The 24,198-nt window shown below is 48.2% G+C and overlaps 1 protein-coding gene across 1 annotated transcript in view; it reads right to left on the bottom strand.

The window, feature by feature from the left end:
* MASP1 (MBL associated serine protease 1) overlaps positions 1-24,198 on the bottom strand; it is a 77,595-nt gene that overhangs the window by 4,086 nt on the left and 49,311 nt on the right. The window contains exons 7-10 of the mRNA XM_044670890.1: positions 20,460-20,578; positions 19,404-19,482; positions 7,006-7,143; positions 6,231-6,305 (exon numbers count right to left, since the gene is read on the bottom strand). Coding sequence (XP_044526825.1) covers positions 6,231-6,305; positions 7,006-7,143; positions 19,404-19,482; positions 20,460-20,578 — 411 coding nt within the window. The remainder of the gene's footprint in view (positions 1-6,230; positions 6,306-7,005; positions 7,144-19,403; positions 19,483-20,459; positions 20,579-24,198) is intronic.

Genomic DNA, 24,198 nt, shown 5'->3' with positions numbered 1-24,198 from the left:
TTCTGCAGCTAGCTCTCTGGCCTTAGCCTCAATGGTCTGCCTCTGTCTGGCCCTGGGGGCTTAAATGCTGCATGAGACTCCACATCAAACGGAAAGAGAGCGCGGCCGGCCGTGTGGTCAGCCAACTGCATTCTGGCAGTGTGTGGAAGACTGGACAAATGTAGATTCTACAGAAATTAAAAGGCAAAAAACCAGACTGAAACAAGAAAGCCCCAAACTCCCCAACACTGAAGTGAGGAGAAACTAATAGTCATAACAAACCTCAAATGGACGTCCAGACGCATTTGAACTTGCCACATGGAATCTTGCTGTAAGACCTGAGCCTTGTCATGGATCCCCCCAATTCATCTACTCTGTCTCTCTCTCTCAATTTAGCTGGGCTGCTTCTCAGTCTCTAGATGAGCCTGAATCCAAAGCCCTTCCAGCTGGGGAGGGTTGTTCTGTGAGAATCCGGAATACTTTTTCCGTGGACCCGTGGTCACCTGATCACGGAGATCAGGCTTCATCCATGGTAAGTCCAGGACAAATATTAGCCGCCATTTATCTGGCCCTTGAAAGTTCACAGAGAACTAGACTCAGAAGTCAGCATCATTAATAAAATAAAATAACAAAACAAAATCATCCTCATTTTAGAAGGGACTTGAGGCACAGTGGTTAGCTCATGGTCCCAAAGGAGTGTGCCGGAGGGTCTCAAGGCCAGGCTACTCCTGACTCCAAGTCCAGAGCCCACTCCCTCAAACTGAAATTGAACAAAGTAGCTTCACATTTACAGGAAGACTTTCTTGTTAACTTGAAAACAGTAACAACAACAAAACTCATTCCTTAGCTTCACGAAAGCTTGGGAAAAAGACAAAAAGAAACTTGACTGTACTGTCTCTCGGTCCTGGGAAGCTTCTTCTTCCAAACAAAAGATGGGCCTGCCAGAGCATTCTGGGTTGCTGATCTCCCTTGGGCTGCTCCTTGGCTATTTGACACTCTGTTTCTAATCCCATTTCTATTTTGGTAGAGAGGATTTTAGCTAAGTCCAGAAAACATGCACTGGAGGTGACTGCTGACACTATTTTGGTCTTTCCAAAGAGTGAGAGGAAGACTGGCTAGCCTGGGGCTACTGTGTGTACATGGGTTAAGTTGAGATCTAAGGAGGAGGCAATTCCCCAACCCCTCTGAGCCCAGCTTTTCTTCTAGTCCAGTAGACTCCACCCATATTGTCCAGTTTGGCTAACTCCACCCTACCCAATCCTGTGCCTGCATGCATCTGTTAGTCTAGGTGTGCTGGGTGAGGCATGCTTTAGTGACAGAAGCATTCAACGACATTCTAGGAAAGTGGCATCTTCTATTGACAAAGAGACTTGAGGCCAAACACATCAGCTTGCCAGGCTTCAGAGGACATGCTTGTGGTTAAGAAGGTGGGAGGATGGAGTGTGAGAATGGAAGTTCTTGTTAACATGGATGCTGTGGCAAGTTAAATGTGTCTTATTGGGGAAGGTCGTGCTGAGCTGTGAACAGCGTTCTTTCTGGGTAGAGTGGACTCTACACTCAATGTCCAGGGTAGGGGTAGGTGGCATAATCTACCAGCAATGATGCTTGGCTCCTCCTGGGAGCCTCCCATCATTGCTCCCTGGAGCCCCACAGTACCTTTCGGGGAGGAAGGGTCTTAGCAAATTCTGCTCCGCCGAGGAAAGCCCCAACATGCACATGCACCTGCTGATGTCCTGGCACCTGGGTCCCCTTCCCAGAGTGGGATGGTCTTCCAAATGGCCCCAGCTGATGAGAGAGAAACTCAGACAACCCATCGCCTAGTCCAATCCTGGGGCTTGGGGCTTGCCGGTGAGTCCTTGGCAGCGGATGCCTTCTTAGCATTCCATTCAGGTGTCAAACCTGTGTGCTCCATCTCCCTGAGTGCCAGTGGTCTGTACCTCCCTCATGCCTGGGCCTTCAGATTCCCTTAGAATTTCTTCACAGATTAAAAAAGCTTTGGAATTTTTTTCTGGAAGCTTGGAATGGAAAACCATTTCCGGGCCTAATGGGTTTCAGATGTTCCTTTCCTCAGTGCCAACAATGTCCCAGAAACTCATTTTTGATGCCTGGTGGGGGGCTCCTGTCACCAGCGCCCTAGCCAGATGTCTGCTGGCCTTCACTGGATGCCTGCCTCCAGCCTTGGGGATCTGGAGGGCTGTCTCTGCTCCCTCCCCAATTACAGGATAGCCTTCAGGGTACTTGGATTCATCCTCCTCATAGTCTGCTGCTGACCACTTGTCATGAGTTATTGGGTGCTGAACATCTAATTTGGTCAAAGCCACGTAGAGCTGGCTCTGACACGAACATGGATGTGGCATTTGGCTGGTATTTCCTTGTCTTCTCCTCCCTCCCAGACCCATGTATGCCCTTCAGAGCTCTCTCACGCCACATGATGTTGGCATTCAGATCACTTCCCCATCTGGCCCCAAACTACCTTTTTCTAGGCTGTTACACAGTCCTCTCCTTCCTGTCCCCTGCAGCCAGCCAGACTGGCCTTTTTCCATTGTGACCTTGCATTTTCTGGGCTCCATACCTTTGCCCTGGTGGTCCCCCCTGCCTGGTACACTGCCCCCCACCCCCGACCCTCAATTTCACCTCTCAGAATCCTGGGCTTATTTCAAGGCTCATCTCAACAACACTTCCTAAAAGGGCCTTTCCTGACTCACCCAGCTGTTGACTCCTCTCTGGAAAAATCAGCGTATTAATTTTGTATGTTCCTTATCTTCTTCTATGGGTGCAGATTGGATGGAGCAGTGAATGAAAATTGGATTTGGAGTCAGGAGGACTCGAGTTCCAATCCTGCCTCTGACACTTGCTAGATATGGGACCCTGGGTAAGTCTCCATTCTTCATCTGGAAAATGGGGATAATGATAGCACTTCCCTTTCCAGGTTGTTGTGAGGATAGAATGAGATGGGCTCGGGGCTAAGGTGTCCCCTAAATGCTGGCTGTTAGGTCCCTCGCATCTAGTACAGAGCCTGAAATACAAGGACGGGGCTTGGGGCTATTATTTCACTGGGAAAGGGAACTCCCTCTATGAGGGCAGGATGCTGCCTTTAGTCTGGGGCTCCCAGAGGCTAAGCAGTTTGCCCAGGGTCATTTGGGCAGTTTGTGGCTCCCAAAGCAACTCTATCCACTGGCCCTCACTTCCTCACAAGGGAGGGCATCTTCGGAAAGGCTGATAGATTGTTTAGATCAGCGATGGCACCTTGGACAGTTCTATCATCCAGGATGATGCCTTGTTTTTTCTGGGCACTTCCAGGGACTGCCAGTCAGCTATATGCCTCACCCTCACAGTGTGGGCAAAGCCAATCCAGCCGCCATCTTTATTCCTAAGGCGATGGCAGTACACTTGCTTCCTTCTTTCTGTTATTGTCTTTGGTGCTCAGCACACAGGAGGGGCTTAAGAAATGTCTGCTTTGTAGAATTGAATGGATGACTGTCTCTAAAGACTTGGTGGGAGCTCGGTGTGCTCCCCCTGATGGCCCAGAGAAATGAAGACTCCTGCCCTAGAGTAGGGGAAGGGGGCCAGAGTCCAGATGCTCAGATCGAGGTGCCAGTGAATAATAATAATGATGACGATATCATTTATATATATATATATAGCCGGGGTCCTGACCCCCAGATACAAGCTCGTCTCACTAAATTGTACTACTACTAGTAAATCAGATCCATCTAGCACTTGAAGGTTTGCAAAGTACTTTGCAAATGTTCTCTCTGATCCTCACAACAGCCCTGGGAGGTAGGTAGTATGATTATTTGTTTCCATTTTATAGATGAGAAGACTGAGGCAGGCCAAAGTTAAGTGACTTGCCCAGGGTCACCCAGCAAGTAGGTGTCTGAGGTCAGAATCCAGGGGGCATTTGTCCTGGCCTTTTCTGGGTGCTGCCACCCCCTCTTGTTCCCTATACACGAGGGCTTCTTTCCTTGCCTGGATCTTTGCCAAGATGGTCCCCTGTGCCTGAAACGCTCTTGCTCCTTCCCTTTGCCTCAGAACTTTTAGCTCACTTTTAAGCTCAGGGTTGGGGCAGCTGAGTGGTTCAATGGATAGAGCTGGGCCTAGAGATGGAAGGTCCTGGGTTCAAATTTGACTTCAGGGACTACCTAGCTGGGTGACCCTGGACAAGTCACTTAACTCCAAATGCCTTGTCCTTACTGTTCTTCTGCCTTAGAACCAATACTCAATATCGATCCTAAGAGAGGGTAAGGGTTTAAAAAACCAACCAAACACGCCAAGCTCAGGGGCTACTTCCTACAAGAAGCCCCTCCTGATTGCCAGGCTTCAGTTGCTATTTTTGCATTCGCTGAATTGTGTAGTCATTTCCTGCTGGAAAGAATGGAAGCTTTTGGGATCGAGGCTTGCCTGGCTGTCCCCAGTGTAAGGACCAGGCAATGCTCACTTGCTGCCTCAGGGGAGCATGAAGGAGGGCCCGGAGGGGGCTCTGGTTTGGCCTGTGGACTATGGAGGACCCCAGCGCCTGGGCCTTTGGGGACAACCCAGAGCTCCACCCAGAAGCTGTTTGGGAAAAGCAAGGAGGCATTGACTGGCTCCCCCAAGGCTCGGCACCAATCCCAGGTCTGGGCAGAGCTGGGCTGCGCTGGCCAAGCAATGGCCACAGATTGGGGCTCGGCCCTTCCCTTCCCTTCCTCGCAGGGTGAGTCACTGAGAGCCTGAGGCAGAGCAGCTCTCCTTGTAGGATGTGGACATCCCAGCCAGGAGGCCAGACCTCTTTGGAGATGGGGATGGAAAGCAAGAACACACTAAGAGGGAGGAGGCTCCAGAAGCAGCGCCATCTTGGGAGGCCCAGCTCTTCTGCCATTGGAAGGGCCATTAGCCTGCCTCTAAGTGCTCTGGGCCACTTAGCTGCCCCTCTCATTTGATCTTGACATTCACCCTGTGAGGCAGGCGCTAGTATCTTCTCCTTTTTCCAGATGAGGAAACTGAGGCAAGCGGAGATTAAGTGACTTGCCCAGAGTTAGATAGCGAGTAAAGTTCTGAGGCTGGATTTGAACTCAGACCTTACTGCCTTCAGGCCCAGAGCTCTGCCCATTGTTCCTCCATTGCCTGGGGGATGGCTCTAGACAAGGGTCTTCTCCTTCCTCCACTGGACTAAGATCATAACGTCCTCGAGTCCAGAGCTCCCTGATTTCCAGGGCTGACCCTCCGCCCTCTAAGCCTCTGCCTCTGCTTGGGGGGAAATAGCTAAAATTTAGGTTTAAAAATGGAATTGAGTTGAGGTACAGTCTAGCACGCAGAAAATCCTAGAAGGAGAGTTCTGGATTCTTAGTCTTGCTTTCCCTACCCCGATGCCCAGCCAGGACCAGGTAGCCTCCCCCAGAGAGGCAGGAGAAGCCTCTGGGCGGCTGGCTGGGGCACGAGGGACAGATTCCGGGGCTTCTGGCCCCTTCTTCTCCCTCAGGACAGATCGGAGGATCGTCGATGACTCCATTAGAGCTGAGGGGGGCCTCTGAGGTCCTGGAGCCCAACCCCCTCATTTTACAAAGGGGCCCCAGAAAAGGCCACCCAGCTAGCAGGTCTTCCTGACTCCCAGCCTAGCCTTCTTTCCTGCTTGGGGCCCTGCAGAGAGTGTGGAGCAGAGGCCCACAGGAAGGGCCCGAATGCTCTCAGGGGAGAGTGAACCCGCGGGCTCAGCACTGTCCCTTTGGATGGGGGCCGGGCCTTCAGTAGGAGCCCTCCTAACTGGAATCCGGGGCCCAGGAGGTGAGCCCTGCAGCCAAGGGAGAGCCAGAGCCCCTGCCAGGGCCCGAGTCAAGGGCAGCCCTGCTGCCAGAGGGCAGAGGAAGAGGAAGGGGAGGATGAGGGAGGAGCCTTCATTTGGCCTCTGGACAGTGGGCAGTGACATGAAGGGAAAGAGGAGCTCAGGGAGGCAAGACTGGGAGCTGACATCATCGTGAGTCCTCTGGGCCGCGAGGAGGGTGTTCTCTGGTCTCCCTGTGGAGGGCCGGGGCCTTGTGGGGACGATGCTCGGAGCAGCCAGCTGGGGCCAGCCCAGGACAGCTGAGGAGGCCTGGCCCAGCAGCAGGCCCGATGGAGAGAGAGTCCAGACTAGCCCAGTCCAGCCAGGCCCAGCCTAGGTTAATCCAGTCCAGGCTATTCTAGCCCAACCCAGCCTAGAACATCTTAACACAGTGAATTAAGGTCCAGCCCAGCCCAGCCTCATCCAGCCCAGCCCAGCTTTCCTGACCAGGTACCTGGTAGACAAGTGGGCAGCTTTTCCCCCAGATCTCCGTTCATCCAGACGCCTTGGGCCTCACAGGTGTATGTGCCTAGAAAGAACCAAAAACAGTGAAAGGAGAGACAGACAGACAGACAGCAATGGGGCAGAGAGAGGGAAGTAAAAGACAATGAAAGAGAAGAAGGGGGAGAGAGAGACAGAGAGAGAAACAGAGAGACAGACAGACAGAGAGGCAGCCAGACAGAGAGAGACAGAGAGACAGAGACAGACAGACAGAGAGATAGAGATAGAGAGACAGAGAGAGACAGACAGAGAGACAGAGAGACAGAGACAGAGACATTCAGAGACAGAGAGACAGAGATCAAGACAGAGAGAGGAGTTCAGAGAAGGGAGCAGACACTGACAGACCTGGGACAGAAATCATGGCACCTTAGCTTTAGAGCTGGAAGGGTCCTTTGAGATCAGTCACCTAGTTTAACCCTCTTCGTGTTACTTTACAGATGAGGAAACTGAGCCCCAGAGAGGGCTGTCCTGTATTGATGGAGAAATTCCCTGACCCAGGAGTTCCTTTAGTCAATGAAATCATTTTCCCGAAAGGGGCAGTGAAGGGTCTTGGGGTCCCGTCTCATCTGTGGGATCTATTTCTGGTCCCGGGGCGCTTAGCTTGAGAGTCCCTTTCTCTGGTGGCTCAGAGGCTAGCCATCAAGGCTGAGTTGTGTCTGGATTCCCATCGCCGCCCCCAACCCCCCCCCCGACCACTCGAGATGCTGCTGCTAGAGGAGAGGCTTCACCTGTGATGTTGGGAAACAGCTGGTAATAGGGCTGCTGGCAGGAGTAGTGGACCTGGGATTGGTACATGGTGAGGTTACTCTTGGTGGCAAAGGCGACCTGCCCGTGCTCCAGCTCCACTGGGGCGCCGCAGTCTACAACTGAGAGAGAAGAGAATTGGCCATCACCCGGGGCCCAGAGATCTCCCCAACCTCGCTGCCCGTTGCTGTGGCAGCTAGCAGGAACCCTATTGGGTATGGAAGCTGACCCGTTCCCTCCTCAAAACTCCCATCTCCAGACCCCCAGAACCACAGTGGCGCCATTGGCCTCCCCCCGCATTCTGCCTGCCTTAGGCGTCGGGCCGGTGACTCATGGGGTGACTTCTGGTCACATTGACCCCACATTCTCTGCTCTTCTTCCAGCCTCAACTTTGGAATGAGTAAGAGGACGGAGCAGAAGCCTCTGGAATCAGTGCCTGGGGATTACACATCTCTGCCCTGGCAGGAAAGAGCTTGGAGAGAGAAACCCTGATACTTCCTGGCTGAGCTTTCAGAAGGTTTGTGGCCTCTGGAGCTGAGTCCTGTTGGCCACTCTGGCTTGGAACATAACGGGCAGGGCTGGGGTGGGGGAGGAGGCAGAAACCCCTATTTTTTAAGGAATCATCAATTTGTTCTGCTTGGAATCTTGGAGGATGCAGGAAACAAGGGCTTTCCTATGTCGGCATTTGAACCCCCCTTTTTAAACTTTGATCTCTGTCCCTTGTTTGGGGGGGCTCGTGCCCCATTTTTGGAGATCCCTTGAATCTGGACCTGCATTCCTTCTTCTTGATGTCTCAGAATCCACTTCCTGATATCACTGATGCCCCCACTTCTCTGCAATCCCCAATGGACCCCAGCGCAGTGTATGGTGGGGCCACATCCTGGGGCTGTGACCTGGAAGGATGGGTAGAGTGGGAACCTTTGCAAAATTGTGTAGGGGGGCTGCCATCGAAATGGCTCCCAAGCCTATAGCCTAGAGAGCCCTCTTGGGCTTTCCATTGTCCAGGGAATCCCCAGAACCGTTTCATTCTCTCAGTGCCATGGGCATTGCGACGTTCTCCAGTACAACAACAACAGAACAGCCAAATTCTCCCATCCTTGGGGAGGGGATGCCTTATTTTAAGCAGCCATCTATCTATGCAACCAAATCCAGCCAGCAAGGCAACATGCTGGATCTCTTGCAGGGAGCTGGGATGATATTTCACGGGTTTGTGGTTTTGTCTTTCCTGCCTTCCTAGATTCATCTGGTCTTTGGGGGCCCCTGTTCTCTCTTTCGCCCAGACATTCTGGGTTGGGGTCAGATCCTGGTGTTTGGCCAATCTTGGCAGAGGCTCACTAACACTGGGTTCCCCCGTCACGCTGAGATTTCTGGAGGAATTGAATCATATCCGTCTCCCAGAAAACCCAGGGGAGAGCGAGTCACCATCAGAAGTGCCATCTCTGGTTTTTGCCCACACTCTCCCCTGCCCAGACCAGGTAGCTACTGGCCTATTTCATGGTCCAGGACGCTACATCTCCCAACTGCCTCCTGGGTACCACTAAAGCTCTGGTGCTGCCCATTTTCCTGTGAAACAACACATTTCACCCACAGGGTGACATATTCTCAGCATCATCTAGGCAGGGAGAAGGCAAAAGGGAAACTGTTCTCTACAAAGTTTAGTTCTGGGAAATCGTACTCTGATCCACGGAGCTCTTGTGAAAGCCTTCCTTCCTGGAAGTGGGGATAGTCCTGTCCTTCTGCGGATCCTTCCCTTCTTCCTCAGTTTTACTCTAGTCCACTGGTTCCCACACTGTTTTGTCCTCCCGCCCCCTTTCCAGAAAAATATTCCTCAGCCCCCTGGAAATTAATTTTTAAAAATGTTAATAGCAATGAATAGGAAAGATAAATGCACCTGTGGCCATCACCACTTCCCTGGATCGCTGCAGCACCCGCCAGGGGGCAGTAGCACCCACTTTGGGAATCACTGCTCTAGTCCATCTCAGGTGCTAGGCCAGGAGAGCCCTACCTTCTGGACATGGAGTCCATTGAGATGCTCATGTGTAGACACAAGGCTCAGTCGATGTGCAATAAATGCCGTGGTGTCTGGAATCAAGCTGGAAATGTTGGTGGATGGGCTGGGACAGGTGGAATGGGAAAGGAAACAGGGAAGCGCCAGTTTATGGACCTCAGGTTCCCTTGATCGCACCTTTGATGCTTGACTTGGCCAAATAATTGTGATGCTCCTCGCGAAGAGGGGCTTCTGTTGTGTTTCCATTTTTATCACAGAGGGGCACATTAGCAGCATCCTCTGGCCGATGGCTGACATTAGCTGCCTGACAGTGCATGTCATCTGGCCAACGTTGGCCATTGGTCCATTCTTGCAGAGCGCTTAGAATCTACCCACACAAACTTCCAAAGCAACATCATCTTTCATCTTAGAGAACAGGAATTTGTCCTTTCTCAAACAGAACTTATCCTGCCTTTCTTCTGGGAATGAGTGGAGAATATTCATCCTCAGCCTTGGGATGATTCTGGAATTGGGAATTCTCCCTCTCATCCGCTTCTCATTAGGCGACCAGATAATGACCTCACTACAAATATTTCTCAGTCTCCTCCTCCCTTCAACTCTCCATTAATCTGAGCCAAGGATCGGTTAAGGGGAAAAGAAAAATAGAAAAATGAATGAACATGATGTCATGATCTCTAGAAGGCCCTCTCCTCTTTACATGGGGGAGTTTGATAATGAAAAAATACCCCAAGACATATTGATGGAGGCAGACTCTGGGGCCAATAGAAGGTGGAGACATTTATTGATTTAAAAGAAGCCACACAGCTTTCCCATTTCTCCATCTACATATGATGAGATCAGTTTTCTCCCTCTTTCATCTTCTCTGAATTCCAAGTCTGGGCCTCCTCTTTCCAGAGCCCCATTTTGGAAGGAGTTTGTAGCTAAGACTTTCTCTTCATCTTTCTGACTGGGTCAGATGGGTTTCTTCTGTCAGTGTATCCTGACCCATCAGAGCATCCCACTGCTGGATGTCTTCCTATGAACTAAGGCCCTTGGCATGAACAACTTCTGCACTTTCCTCCCATCCCTCCTTTCTCTTTCATACTGTCAGGCCAAGACTCTTCTTCGTTTTGGCATTTCCTCAGTTCCCTGGTTCTCTTCTCTCTAGATGTGTATCTCCCTGTTTCTGTCTCTTTCTCTCTTCCTCAGTGCCTATGGCTTATTCCTTTTACTTTTCCTTCTCTCATGGCTTATTTATTACTGGACCAAGTCTGCCCACTTTCCTTCTGTCTGCTGCTTACTTCCTCTAGACTCAGGTGTGTTGAGTGGAGAAGAGGATGATCAGAATCAGGGCCATGTCCCTTGGTCCCCCACCCCCACCCCAAGGGGCTCCTAGATGAGATCTGGCAAAGTCACCATCCCCCTGCTCCCCAAAGTGCCCTCTGGTACCATGGCCGTCTTCTGACCCTCTCCGTGGAAGCCTGGCCTAGGGCTGAACTGGGGAAGACCTCGAAGGTCCAAATGGAGGAGGAGAAGAGGAAACTCTTTGGGTGGGGGCCATCTCTCTAACCTGAGAAGGCTCTAGGCCATCCATTCAGAGAGCCACCAATGAAGAGAGCTACAGGGTGTCATCCGATGAGATCGTTTTAGTGTTGCTGCATTTCCATGGTGTACAGAAGTGTCTGTCACTGAAGACAGAAAAGCCTTCAGAGCCCAAAGGAAAGAATCTCTAATGGTGGCATCTCAGACCTAGGGCCAGGTAGGCCAGAGGGCCTTGTGAGCGCCCCCCGAGTCACACCCCACGAGAAGCTCCCTTCTTCGAGAGCCCCTAAGACCGATCCTACTTCTACGAGGAGTGAACAGCAAGTTAAGTAACGAGAACGATTAAGTGTAAGCGAGCTTTGCCTAAATCACACTGTGCAGGGTCAGAGTCATTCATCTCTGCCTCTCAGGATCAGTTTGCCCTCTCTGAAGGAAATTCAGCAAAATTCCCTGATTGTCAGTGATGCTGCCAAGTCAGAGTCAGAGCCCGGGCAGGAAGGGGAGGGAATCGCCAAAGAATTCAGCCACGCGTCTGTGCAGGCCCTCAAGGACTCCAGGCTGGGGGAGAAGCAGCCAGTGCCCATGGAGATCCATTCCTATTGAGCTGCAGAAGTCCCAGGAAGGTCTTGGGAGGTCCCAGAGCAGGCGATCCGGCTCAGGAAGACAGTGCCAGGCGGGTCCTGCCAGTCACTCCATCTCCTGCTCTGTAGGGAATTCACTCTCTGTTCCATTTTCAGGCTCTGCACCCATGGCGAAGGACAAGACGGGAGAGGGAAGAGCAGAGGAAGAAAGCCACGAGGGAGGGGAGGGGAGAGAGGGGGAGAGAGAGAAGAGAAAAAAGAGAGAGAGAGAGAGAGCGATTACTGGGCAAAGCAGAAGTAGCTCATGCAGGAAAGGCAGAAATCATTTCACACAGACTGGTGAAGGTGCGCAGGTCAATAAAGCCAGCAGGAGAGAAGGGCAGCTTTGCTCCATCACTGGGCATTCTGTTTGGGGCAGACACGTAGTTTCATTGGCCAGGGAACTCCCGGGGAGGGACATCCCTCCACTCACCTAATACTTGCTTTACAACTGATAAATGCCTCGGATGGGTCCCATAGCCAGTGCCTGAGGCAGGACTTGAACTCCAGGCTTTCTAAGTCAGAGGCCGGCTCTCTGTCCACCACACAGCAATGCCTGGTCACTGTTCTACATGTATGTTGCCCTGCGGTCATAGGCTCTAAACTCATGGCTCACAGGATGCTGTGAAAGCATCGCCTCTTTTTCTGAGCCAGAAGATGAATATTCCTGGATGATTTCATGCTTTAAAAGCATTTCCTTCTCAGCAGCTCTGTGAAGGAGGCAGTCACGGTGGCATCAGCCTCCCATCACAGATGAGGAGGCGGAAGGTCCCAGTGACCCAAAGGACTGCAGAGGCCATCTAGTATATAGAGGGAGTCTGACTCCCTCGATATACGGATGAGGCCTTCATTTTACAGATGGGGAAACAAAGGCCAAGGGCCTGGCCCAAAGTCACCCGGGCTGCAGCGTCCTTGCAGTGACTGACCCCCAGACGAGGCCCCCTGGCTGGAGGGACTGGCCTTGCCTTGCTACACGCCACGCTGACTTGCCCAGAATTACACAGCTGGCGTCAGACCCAATTTGTCAGGCTGCAAACCCAGAATCTTGCCAACAGACCAAAGTCAGGGCATTGCAGTAGACCAAGAACACCTCTGGGTGCTACAGGAAAATAGCTGGGAGACATTGTCGGCAGACCCCAGGGGGGCCCGAGGGTGGGCATTCATTTGTTGGGACAAGATATGGGAGGACTCTATGAAGCCCAGGCACATTCACCAGGGAAGTCCTTTTGACTGCACTAGCCTCTGAGGCAGTGGCCGGGAGACTCCGGCCTCCAAGGGGCTCTTTCTCTCAGAGGTCACGAGATCCCAGATCGAGAGCTGGGAGGGACCTCAGTGGCCATCGAGTCTGACTCCCTCGATATACGGATGAGGAAACTGGGATTTAGCAAGTTGCGAAGTAAAGGATCCAAGGCCACCGTGCAGTTAGTAGCAGAAGCAGGGTTTGAACTCAGGTCCTCAGACTCCAAGCCCAGAGCTGTACCAAGTAGTCCCCAGCCTTGTCACATGCAAAGGAAAATGGAAAAGAAAAAATGCACACCCAAGCCCTAACCCCAAAGGGCTACCCAAGACTTTAGTCCAAAAGAGAGCGCTCAGCAGCCTTACCCAATGGGGTGTGGGGGAGGACATTGCTTCCTCATGGGGCCATAGTCTGTGAAGGGCTCTCCAAAGGTGGAATATTATGAGATGGCCCAAAGACCCTGAGTCTCTTTTTTAAACCCTCACCTTCCATCTTGGAATCAATACTGTGTATTGGCTCCAAGGCAGAAGAGTGGTAAGAGCTAGGCAATGGGGGTCAAGTGTCTGAGGTCGGATTTGAACCCAGGACCTCCCATCTCTAGGCCTGACTCTCAATCCACTGAGCAACCCAGCTGCCCCCTCTCTCTTCCATTTTGAAGCAAGAGCTCTATCGGATTCTTTCTGTCCCTTCTCCACGTATCTCTGCTTCTAATTCTCTTCACTCTCTCCCCGATTATCTATTTCTCTCCATTCCGAAGCTCCAGTCTGAAGACCTCTGTGTTTGGACCACAGGATTCTTATCTTTGGATTCTACCATGCCAAGTCTTTGCCACCCCTCCTCCAACACCAGCAGAGCTCTGCAAGCTTTATTAATATTAATATTTGGTATTTTCTTACACAGAAAGAATGTGTCATCCAGTATGAAGCACCAAAGGCAGAGGAAGAATTCCGTTTGAGTGTGATGTCATTGAACTCTACAAGCATCTGGAGACATCACACGGAAACAGAATTCTTCCTTTGCCTTTGGTGCTTCATACTGGACGACACATTCTTTCTGTGTAAGAAAATACCAAATTCAATGGAAGGACAATGTGGAAGTTTTCCACCCAGGGATGAAGAGAGAAGCTGCTGGCTTTGACTTTAAGCATGTTCCCCAGAGCTACAACGACTGGATTTCAGGGGACCCTGCTTCATCCTGCTTTGCAATACTCACAACAAGCTTTAGCCAAGAGACTATTATGGAGACAAGCAGAGCTTACAGGAGGGGACTGGCGGCAGAGGATGGAGATGTACGAAACACCTCTGAAGAACATGGTGGTGGTCCTGGCATTCGGGGGACAACACATTCATTGGTTACTTCACTGTGAAAATGGGCACAGGGAAGGCGAAGAAAACTACTGGAAGATCTGGTTGGGGAGGAAAGATACGGTTGGGGTGTCCAGATAGGAAACTGATGAAAAGTTTTCAGACTAGGGAGGGACATCCTTGGTGGGTATCACCAAGACTTCCTTCAAGAAGAGAGAGAGAAGGTGATGGAGAGAGGGAGCACTAGCTCTACTCCAACAGAGTTAGAGGTATGGCACTTGTCCCAGAACCATCCGTGTCGTGGTGGCGCTAGATCCCCAGTCAGTGAGAGCAAAGGTAAAAGGTAAAACCCCTAAATCAGGAGAAGAAAGACTAAAGCCATGTGAGGTGAGAGCAGCTCTGGACCAGTTTGTTCAAGGAAACGTCCGGCTTCCAAAAGAGGGAATGGACCCAGGCAAAGACACGTACTTGAGCCATTTTGGGAGTGCTAAAGTGATGTGTTGATTGTTATGATGAGGAGGCTGACAGAGCCCAGAAACTGCCTCACCTTGATGAGTGAGTGGAGAGAGGAAGACGCTAAAAGCAGCACTTGTTAGAAGACCAGCTCAAAAATTTGCCAGGAGGCTGACAGAAGAACCCACTCGGGTCATGCTACAACAGGCTGCCAAGTGACTAAGGAAGATCTCAGTGTGCCAGCCATGCCACCCAAGCCCACTTGTGTTTGTAGGTGAAGACAGACAACAAACACAGGCCATGGAACAGATCTGTTAGCATTCTCACAGCAATTCCTGTACATTGGGGAGAAAGGTAGGGATGTATAGGATACAACTGGAAGGAGAACTCAGAGCAGAATTGTGGGGGGTTTGGAATAGAGAATGACAAAGAATTTGGAGTTTTACATGGGTGGTTGCAGCCCTTCACACCTATGAAGAATGGATTGGAAAGGAAAGGCACCAGAAACAGGAAGATCAATTAGGCAGCCATTCAAACCAACCAGATGAGAAGAGATGAGGGCTTAAACAAGTGTGGTTTCAGTTGGGGTGGAAAGAATGGGCTCCATGGGAGGGAAATTGCAGAGAGAGAATCCCCATTCTTATGCTTCAGAAAGTATAGCTAAGTAGAGGCCTGAGAGCCTGTATGACGGCGTGTTGGTTTTTAAGAAAGCATTTGACCCGGGGAGCAGACTACAAGCTAGGAGGCTTTCATGGAGCAAGATGTTTCCTGTATACACATTAGAATTTTGAAGGACACAAACAGACACAAGAGAACCTGGAGAACTTGGCTTGACATCTGACTACTGCATACATCTACAAACACACACATGTACCTATATAGAGGGGAAGAAAAAAAAAGAAATGGAAGGAAAGTAAAGGGATTGGGAAAGAAGGTAGAAATGGGGGGATGGAGGACATGAAGGGTTAAACAGACAGCAGTAGGCACATAGGTAGACAAATAGTCCCCAAGTGACACCAAATCCAGGTCCTGGAAAATGCCCCGCAGAAGGGAAAACAAAAGAAGGATTTCCCCTGGACTGTGGAGTTTTCCAAAAGTGTCCATTTGCAGGTGATTGATCCATTTTGTAATGTGAGCATCAGAACACTGCAAAGCTCCTTCAGCAAAGCCCATAGCAGTGTGAAAGATGTCCCGATTTAACACTGTGATTTATTTACTAAATAGAGCACTAGATATTGAGTTGAGAAGAGCTGGGTTCAAATCCCACCTCTGACAACTACTATGTGATCCTGAATAAGTGATATCACCTCACTGCATCTCTATTTACTTAACTGTAAAATGAGAGTTGGATTCAATAATCTCTAAAGTTAAGTATAGCTCAAAATTCATGGTTCTCTGATCCATCTACACATACACATATAATCACAAAGTAGATGAATGCATAATAAATGCAGTTGCATGGAAAGTAATAGGAATATCTTGGACAAGAGTTGCAGATAGACGGTGAATTTGGCTTAGAATTGAGGAATAATAGTAATTATTCCCTCCTATAGAGTGACTTGAGGATTCCTTAATGGTTTCCTCACAGATACCCTGTGAAGTAGATACTTCAAGGGTCTTTATGTCCATTCTACAGATGAGGAAATTGAGGACCAGTAAATGGACCACACTCACACTGCTATTGAATGAGATGGGATTTTAACTCACAACTCCTGGTTTCTGGTCCTATGCTGAGTCTAGTCTAACAGGGACATCTGAGTCAAATTGCATTTGGAAAATGGCTTCATACTTTTAATGCCCCAGGCTGTACGCTACTGCAAAAGCCCATTTCTTGAACATCAATGTTCTCCTGCTGATGCTTTCTAGCTGCAAGTCTTAGAACACCGTGATCTTGGGAGGATTCAAGTGACAAAGAACCCAAAGGGCAATGGAAAGATGATTGTGAGCCTCAAGACATGGCATCATGATACTAACAGCAATTTACTTGGGAGAAGGGGAGTGAATGAAATGATTCAAATTCTGATGACCAAGAGAAGCAATGAGCTTGTCACTTAGCAAGAACAGAAGACAATAGACAAGACAGCTCCATGGCTACCGGGGACATTCTAAAATCATAGGATGCTATGTAGGTCTGTAGCAGGTTGAGTGGATCTTTGCTAGATGATTTGAGGGAAAACAAGGATAAGGATCATAGGATGAGAACGTGTGGAAGGGTCACTATCTGCACCAGGGAAGGGAGTGTCTACAGAGAGGAAATCTACCAAAATAATGTGGTCTTTATTGCATTTTTCTGAATGCACCAAGAAGTTAAGATCACATTTCTCAACATTCCTTACTAGACTTCCCCTGGAAAAAGCTTTTCAGTCAAGGTATTTCTCCAAACAGTCATATTCATTCCTAATGGTGTTGGGCTTGATTAGATTAGTCTTTGAGACTAGGTTGGTATCTTTCTATTCTGTAGTGTTTAGGAATAAAGATGTGGGGCAGAAGAAACCATAGAGATGTCCACTCTGGCTATAAAGACACAAGGACAAATGCTTACAAAGGTCTTTGATTTCTTTAGCTTTTATGTGACACAATGGTGCAGGAGATACTGCAGACTATTCCTTTTTAAACACAGACCTTATCATTCTTTGGTGCACCAAACTAACCACAATTTTGGAAGCTTCATTTGCCTGGGGAAGATGGCTGTAAGTTTTTTTTTATAAACCCTTAACTTCTGTGTATTGTCTCATAGGTGGAAGAGTGGTAAGGGTGGGCAATGGGGGTCAAGTGACTTGCCCAGGGTCACACAGTTGGGAAGTGTCTGAGGCCGGATTTGAACCTAGGACTGGCTGTAAGTTTTAAGGAATCAATCATTCAAAGCAGCTTCCAAGCTAGGGACTTCACATAGAATTGTTATAGGAAGATTATCAGATAACAATGAAGGTAAGATAAGAAGCAGGCAGTCTAAAGCAAAACCCTTGGCTGGACCATGGACATTCCAATATGGAATGCAGGGAGAGTTTTGAGTGAAGAGAGTGAACTTGACTGTGCTAGAAGGAGTGTGATGCTGTTATCCAGCCAGTTGGGCCTCTACAAACTGTGGATTTGGGAGTTGTGAAGGAGATAGAAAAGAACATCTAGCAAGATAGCCCAAGTTGAGTAAAGGTTACAAATCTGCAGTTGGTGGACAACTAGCAGATATCCTTGTGCTCCCTAGTGCTTAATGGATCTATTGGCTGAACAAGGATTTGGTTCCTGTGTCCTGAATTAATCAAAGAATAAGCTTAGACCGGTGTTGTGAGAATCCCAATCTCCCAGCCCTCTCCAGCCTCAGCCAGGTTTGCCTGCCTGCCTGTATCTAGCATAGCAGGGAAGCCAGCTTAATTCTTAACATTCCATTGACAGTTAAGACCTCGTCCTCTTTCCTTACCTTAAACAACATTAAACTTGTTTCATACACTTCCTGTTGTTTCTCCTCTAGACCAAGAGAACCCACATTAAGTTATTTTGTTATCCTTGGTTAGTTTGGTGGGAAGTTAAACTGCCAACTGTCAGATATCCAGCTTAGTGTATTTCTCTGTCACTACACATTCCCCAAACCCCCTGTGTGGTTTATTCAGTGTATCCATTCAGTCCTTTCCCTTGTGGGGTGTGGGTGTGTTCCCTATTTGTGTTTATTCCCTATTTGGCACCAGTCTGACCCACTTGCCTATTTCAGAATCCCAGAATGTTACTGTAGAGTTGGAGATCATCTCATGTTATTTCCCAAGTTAAAGATAAGGCTCCTGAGACTCTGAAAGAGTGACTTGTCCAAAATCATAGCAAAAGGATGAGATCTCAGGTTTTCTCGAATCTCAGCTTTGAATGGGACTCTTGGGCATCTCGTCCCAAACTGCATTGAGCTGAGCAATCCGAGTGCCCCATCTGTAGTCTCATGCTGCCTGCTGGCACAAAGTGATCTTTGTTGAGATAAAGAAAGAGCGAGCAACGTTTCTCTTATTCCTTCTGTCCTCCCGTGGGCAAGGTTCTTCACCAAGGACAAGCAGCTCTTTTGTCAGCTTAGCCTCATGTTGGGATTGTACTCCTTCTTCCCCTCCACTTGCCTTTGTTCAAAGTTCTGCTCATGCACCAACTTCAGTATAAGGCTCTCCTGATGCATGCACCGGCCCCCCACCCCTCACCAGATGCTGGGATGTTCTCTTTTCAAATCACACTAAGTCTATTTTGTGGGTGTGTGCACACACACACATATACACACGTGTATATATAATGCTATGTATATAATCTGTACTATACACACATATACCAAATATAGGTATACATGCACACACACCTATAGCCACAGATACATATAAACATTATATAGCGAGTACATGAGCCTTCCCACCTCCCACCATAGAATGTAGGCAAGGACTGCTGAAACTTTGTCTTTGTATCCCTAGTGCTTAGCATAGTGCCTGGCCCACAATGCCTCTTGATCAGTGGATTGAGCGAACCGCCAACTGGCAAAGTTGTGCTTCTGGGCACTATGGATAGGCTTAAGGGATAAACTGAGGAAGAAAAAAGAAGAAATGGAAGAAAGAGCTAGGGCCTGGGTAAGAAGGTAGAAGTGGGGGGATGGAGGACATGAGGTAGAAAGAGAAAAGAGCTACCCATGGCAGGGAGAGGAATAACTCACCCTCCCACGATTGCCTCTGGAATTGCCAAACAGAGTCTGTTCCAAAATCTCTCTCCATGTTTGGGGAAGTGTGAGGGAAGCCTTCAAGGCTGGCAATTTTATCCTGCCATTTAAAACTATATTATAAGGGAATAGCAACTGAAAAATGAGAAGAAAATTTGGAGGCTGTCCTGAAGCCCTGGGTCCGGGAAGCATCCTCCTCCCACCATGATTCTGATACTAGTATTTTGTCAACCCCAGCATTTCCCCTTTGCAGGGGGCTCCTCTCTGGCTGCTGTGGCACACTGGGTGAAGGTCCCCCCTTCATCTACTCATGTGAGTGTTTAGTCAGAGCTGGATTAAGCAAAGACTCTGAGCCATGGACCCACTGAGCAGGGGGATCAGTTCCTTCCAAACAGCTGAGGCCACTGGCATGGGCTCCAGGGACCAAGAGTTTCTTGAATTCATGGTTGCCTTGCCTGGCTTGGGTCCCAGGAGCACTCTCTCTCTTCTTCCAGGCAAGGCTCAGAATTAGCTTATAGCCAGGGATATTCTACACAGAGCAAAAGCATGAGGCACAGGGTGAGCTTTGCTTACTTTTACAGGTGGGGATCTTGTTACTCCATGTTCCATCTTTCAGACACTCTATCTGGTATGTGTCCAGCTCTAGGTTGTCCTGGAGAAATAGAAGTGAGAACATAAGTGGGGTAGGGGCAAAGCAAATATCATAGATAACAAGTCAAACCCCAAACCATCCCTTGAGAAATGGCATGGTATAGTGGGTAGCGTTAGACCTGGAGTCAGGGAGGCCTGTGTCCGAATCCTGTTTCAAGTGCCTATTAGCAGTGTGGTATTGGATAAGTCACCTTCTCTTGATCTCCTTTCCTTCATTTGTAAAATTAGCAGGGTTGAATTTGGTGATCTCTAATGTCCATTCTAACTCTATGATCTTATGGCCTTTATTAGCTGGATTTGGGAATGTTTCAAGCCAGGGGGCTCAAAAGATAGTTTTCCAGAGGAAGGAGAAAATTCCAGGATTCAGATGGAAACTGATTCAGAGAAGAAACTGAGGATCAAGCACTAGCTGTGGAAGGGACTCTAGAATTCATTTAGTCCAATCCTCTCATTTTATAGAGGAAAGAAATGATGGCCAGAGAAGTTGTGACTTGCCCAAGGTCATTCAACTAGTCGGTGTCTGAGGTAGAATTTGAACTCGGGTGAATTTGACTCCAAAGCTAATCATCTTTCCATTGCTTTACCAGGTTTAAGGGGAAATGGAGGCATTTCCCTCAGGCACGCTAAGCCTTGGCTTCACAGAATCATTTTATACAAAGTTTTGTGGCTGAGAAACAGTGTGGAGCATGAGGGCCTTTGGGATACCTTCTGGGTGACTTGTGCAGGACTCCCACACCTGGACTCTTATAGGTTGAAGAGGGAGTAGCTGGGGCTACTTTCCCTTGAATATTTGACTTTCTGACTTGGTGTCATAGTACTTCTTCAGTCCTACCTGATAGAAGTTGTCTGACTCTCTTGGGACAATGGTAGAATCCTTATCTGTTGACTGGGGCCATTTCTACAGAATATAATTCCAGAGACCATCCATGTCTGATCTCGCTCCAAACAGGCAGGAGTGATTCCCCCCCTCCCCATTACCTTTATGACTTTGTAGCCGGTGGCACAGCTGATGAGCACTTGGTCTTTGAAGGTATATTTAGCCTGCACAGGATCGATTTTCCCATTGACGGGGGGCTGCAAGATGGGGCATGGATTCCCTGGTGGTAGGAAGGGAGATAGAAGTGGTGAGTGAGCCAATAAGGAAGAGTCTAATAAGTGAAAAGCAGCTGAGGGCCATGGTGGGAGTTGTTTTCCTCTATGAATGAATGAAGAGGCATTTATTAAGTGCTTAATCTGTTCTAGACATCATGCTGGAGGCTGTGGAGGATACACAAACCCAAATGTAAGTCAGTCCCTGTCCTCAAGGAGCTTATGTTCTAATAGAGGAATATCACCCAAATAAAAGAGTGGTGGCCAGAGAAGCAAGGTAGGTCTGGTGAGCCACACATAAGGGAGAAGGTTAATATGCTCTTTCTAATAGCAATGGCAGCCTTGATTTGACTCTATTTTCCAGAGTAAGAGCAAGATGTGAAAGGGTTAGGGGAAGGATTCAAGAAGTATCAGGGGAGATGGCACGATGTTCACAATGTGGGTAGCCCTTGGGGTCTTATTAGATCACTGGATAGTGTAGGAGGCCTGGTATGGGGATGGCTAATTATAATGAGTTAAATGAGCGTATGGGGCGGCTAAGTGGTACAGTGGATAGAGTCCTGGTCTGTAGTTAGGAAGACTCAACTTCCTGAGTTCAAATCTGACCCTGAATAGCTGTGTGACTGTAGGCAAGTCACTTACCCTTGTTGGCCTCAGTTTCCTCACATGTAAATTGAACTGGAGAAGGAAATGATAAATCACTCCAGTATCTTTGGCAAGAAAACCCCACATAGGGTCAGGAGTCAGACATGAATGAATAAAAACAAATGAGCTTGCAGTGACTCTCCCCCATGGACCTATGACCCCAAGGCACAATAATTAGGGGTGTAACAGTATTGGGACATTGGAGGCTGAGGATTTACTCCATTCTAGGTCATCCCAGACTCAACTCAAAATCTCCTCTTATCTCTTCCATATCTTTTAGGAGGTGATAAAGGTGAACTGAGCCATGGTTTGGTAATTCAATTTCATTCATCCCATTTTGATCAAATTTGATCTTTAAAAGAAGTTGTGACTAGTCTTATTACATGCCAGACACCATGCTAGGTGCATGGGAAACAAATAAAAACAAATGAACAAAAAAGAATTCTTGCTTTAAAGGAGCTTGTATTTCCTTGGAAGGAATACCAATGCTATTTAAACATGGCATGAGAGGAAGTGTGGTATAGTGGATAGAGGGCCAGCCCTGTCATCAGGAAAAGGTAGGTTCAAGTTAAGTCTCTGTTACATACAGATGAGTTTGGAAGAAGGGGAAGAATGTTGGGATTGGGGAAGATAATGAGTTCTGTCTTTAACATGTTGACGTTTAAGTGCCTATGGGCCATCCAGGTGGAGCTGTCCAGCTTCTAACTGGCGATACAAGACTGGAGCTTAGGAGAGAGATTAGGTTTACTGAATAGACCTGGGAGCCATCTGCATAGAGAGGATAATTGAACCCAGGGGAGCTGATGAAATCACCAAGAAAGAGAGTGCTGAGGGAGAAGAAAAGAAGACCCAAGATAGCTTTGGGAGACATCCATGAATGTTGGGGGGACATTTCTATCTTCATTGTTCTTACATAAAAGCTTGAGTGAATCTGAAGTCCCCTGCCAGGTCCCTTCTTCTGGTGTTGCATTAGAAGGGGGTGCAGAAAGAAAAGGAAGGTGCTTATGTGTGACATCTTCTGTAGCTGATTGGCTGAGCTGTCCATTAGCACTAGGACATCTACGGGTGTCGGGGTCTTCTCATCCATCAAAACCATCTCTGACTTGCCAGAGTTCAGCTAGCCAGTGGCACTGATGAGCACAGCAAACATCTCCTCTCTGCTCCATTTTAAAGTGTCATGTGACAATCTCTGGGGATGTTTTTAAAATTAGAAAATATCTATAATGTGACTCTGGCATCCACAGAGGCAGGTGGAGCACCTATGAGGGAGGTAATATTACCTCTTTGCCTTCCTCTTGGAAATGATCTTGTATATGTTTGGTATTAAACATTCCATTTAAAATTTGTTTTCCCACAATAGAATGTAACTTTCTTAAGAGTAGGGCTTGCACTACCACAACAAGGCAACTACCAACAATTTGGAAACTGGTCTTGATCAAGGACACATGACAAAACTAGTGGAAATGTGCATCGGCCATGGGTGGGGGGAGTGCGGGGGGGTGAAGGGGAAAGGAGGAGCATGAATCATGTAACCATGTTAAAAATGAATATTAATAAATGTTAAAAAAAAAGAGTAGGGCTTGCTTCTTTTTCATCTCTGCATGCTCCATGCCTGGACTAAGTGATTACCTAATAGATGGCTGTTGATGGATTGATGAATATATACATGAGAATGAGAAAGAAATCATCTTTAGCTTTTTATCCTTGTGTTCTCAGGGCTTACTTGCCCAACACAGAGTTGTTTATTATTATTATTATTATTATTATTATTATTATTATTATTATCACCTGGGTATGAGTTAATGCTTAACAATGCTTGCTGAATTAAATTAAAATGAATTCACAAGGAAATTTGGGGAAAAGTCACAAAAAGCTGGACCTTCTCACATCTCTCCACTCTCTTCTTCCCAGAGTAGCTTCATACTCAAAGGAATGGCTCAGACTACCCTGGACTGGGTAGGTCTCTCCAGGATTTAGTCAGAATTTTTGGAAATGTTAAAGTTTTCTAGGTCTCGCAGTCCCATGACATCCCAACCCAACCTAACCCGACCCAGAAAGGGCTGGGTTTTCTGATCTAAGATGGTCGATCATTGTGGAAATTCTCAGATTAAAACATATCCTTATCCTCAGGACTGTAATAAGGGAGAACTCTATGAAACTGGGGAATGTTCGAGCTCAGAAGGAACCTCAGAGATAATCAAGTTGACTTATTTTACACAGGAAAGGGAAAGTCAGTCATTCAACAAACACTGCTATGTAAACCAGGCAGTGTGCTAACTGCTGGAGATAGGAAGACTAAAGAGAATTCTGGCTCATGAGGAGATCACAAAGAATGGAGGAGAAAGCATGAACAAATTATATACTGGACAAAAAGGAAATAATCAACAAAGAGAAGGCACTAGATATAAAAGGAACTGGGAAAGGTGGAGTTGTAGCTGGGACTTGAAGGAAGCCTAGAAGGCCAGGAGGCAGAGATAGGGAGGATATTCCAGGCACATGGGACAGCCAGTGAAAATGCCCAGAGCCTGGAGCCGGAAAACGGAGTATCTTGTTTGAGGAATAGCAAAGAGGCCAGTGACAATGGGTTGAAGAGTATGTGTGATGGGGGCAGCTGGGTGGCTCAATGGATTGGAGAGCCAGGCTTAGAGAAGGGAGGTCCTGGGTTCAAATCTGCCCTCAGACACTTCCTAGCTGTGTAACTCTGGGCAAGTCACTTGACACCCCCCACCCCATTCCCTAGCCCTTACTGCTCTTCTGCCTTGAAACCAATGCACAGTATTGATTCTATGATGGAAGGTAAGGGTTTAAAAAAAGAGTGTGAATGTGAGTGTGAGTGTGTGTATCTGTGTGTGGTGGGTGGTCTCAGATGGAAGAAAACTGGAAATGTGAGAAGGCAGATGATAAAAGACTCAAATAAGATTTTCTATTTGATCCTGGAAGTGATAAGTTGGAGAAGTTGATTGAGTAGGGAGGTTATGTCGGA

Source organism: Gracilinanus agilis, chromosome 3 (genome assembly GCF_016433145.1).
Source record: "Gracilinanus agilis isolate LMUSP501 chromosome 3, AgileGrace, whole genome shotgun sequence".
NCBI lineage: Eukaryota > Metazoa > Chordata > Mammalia > Didelphimorphia > Didelphidae > Gracilinanus > Gracilinanus agilis.
Note: the sequence above shows the minus strand (reverse complement) of the source record. Positions and strands in the feature narration are given on the sequence as shown.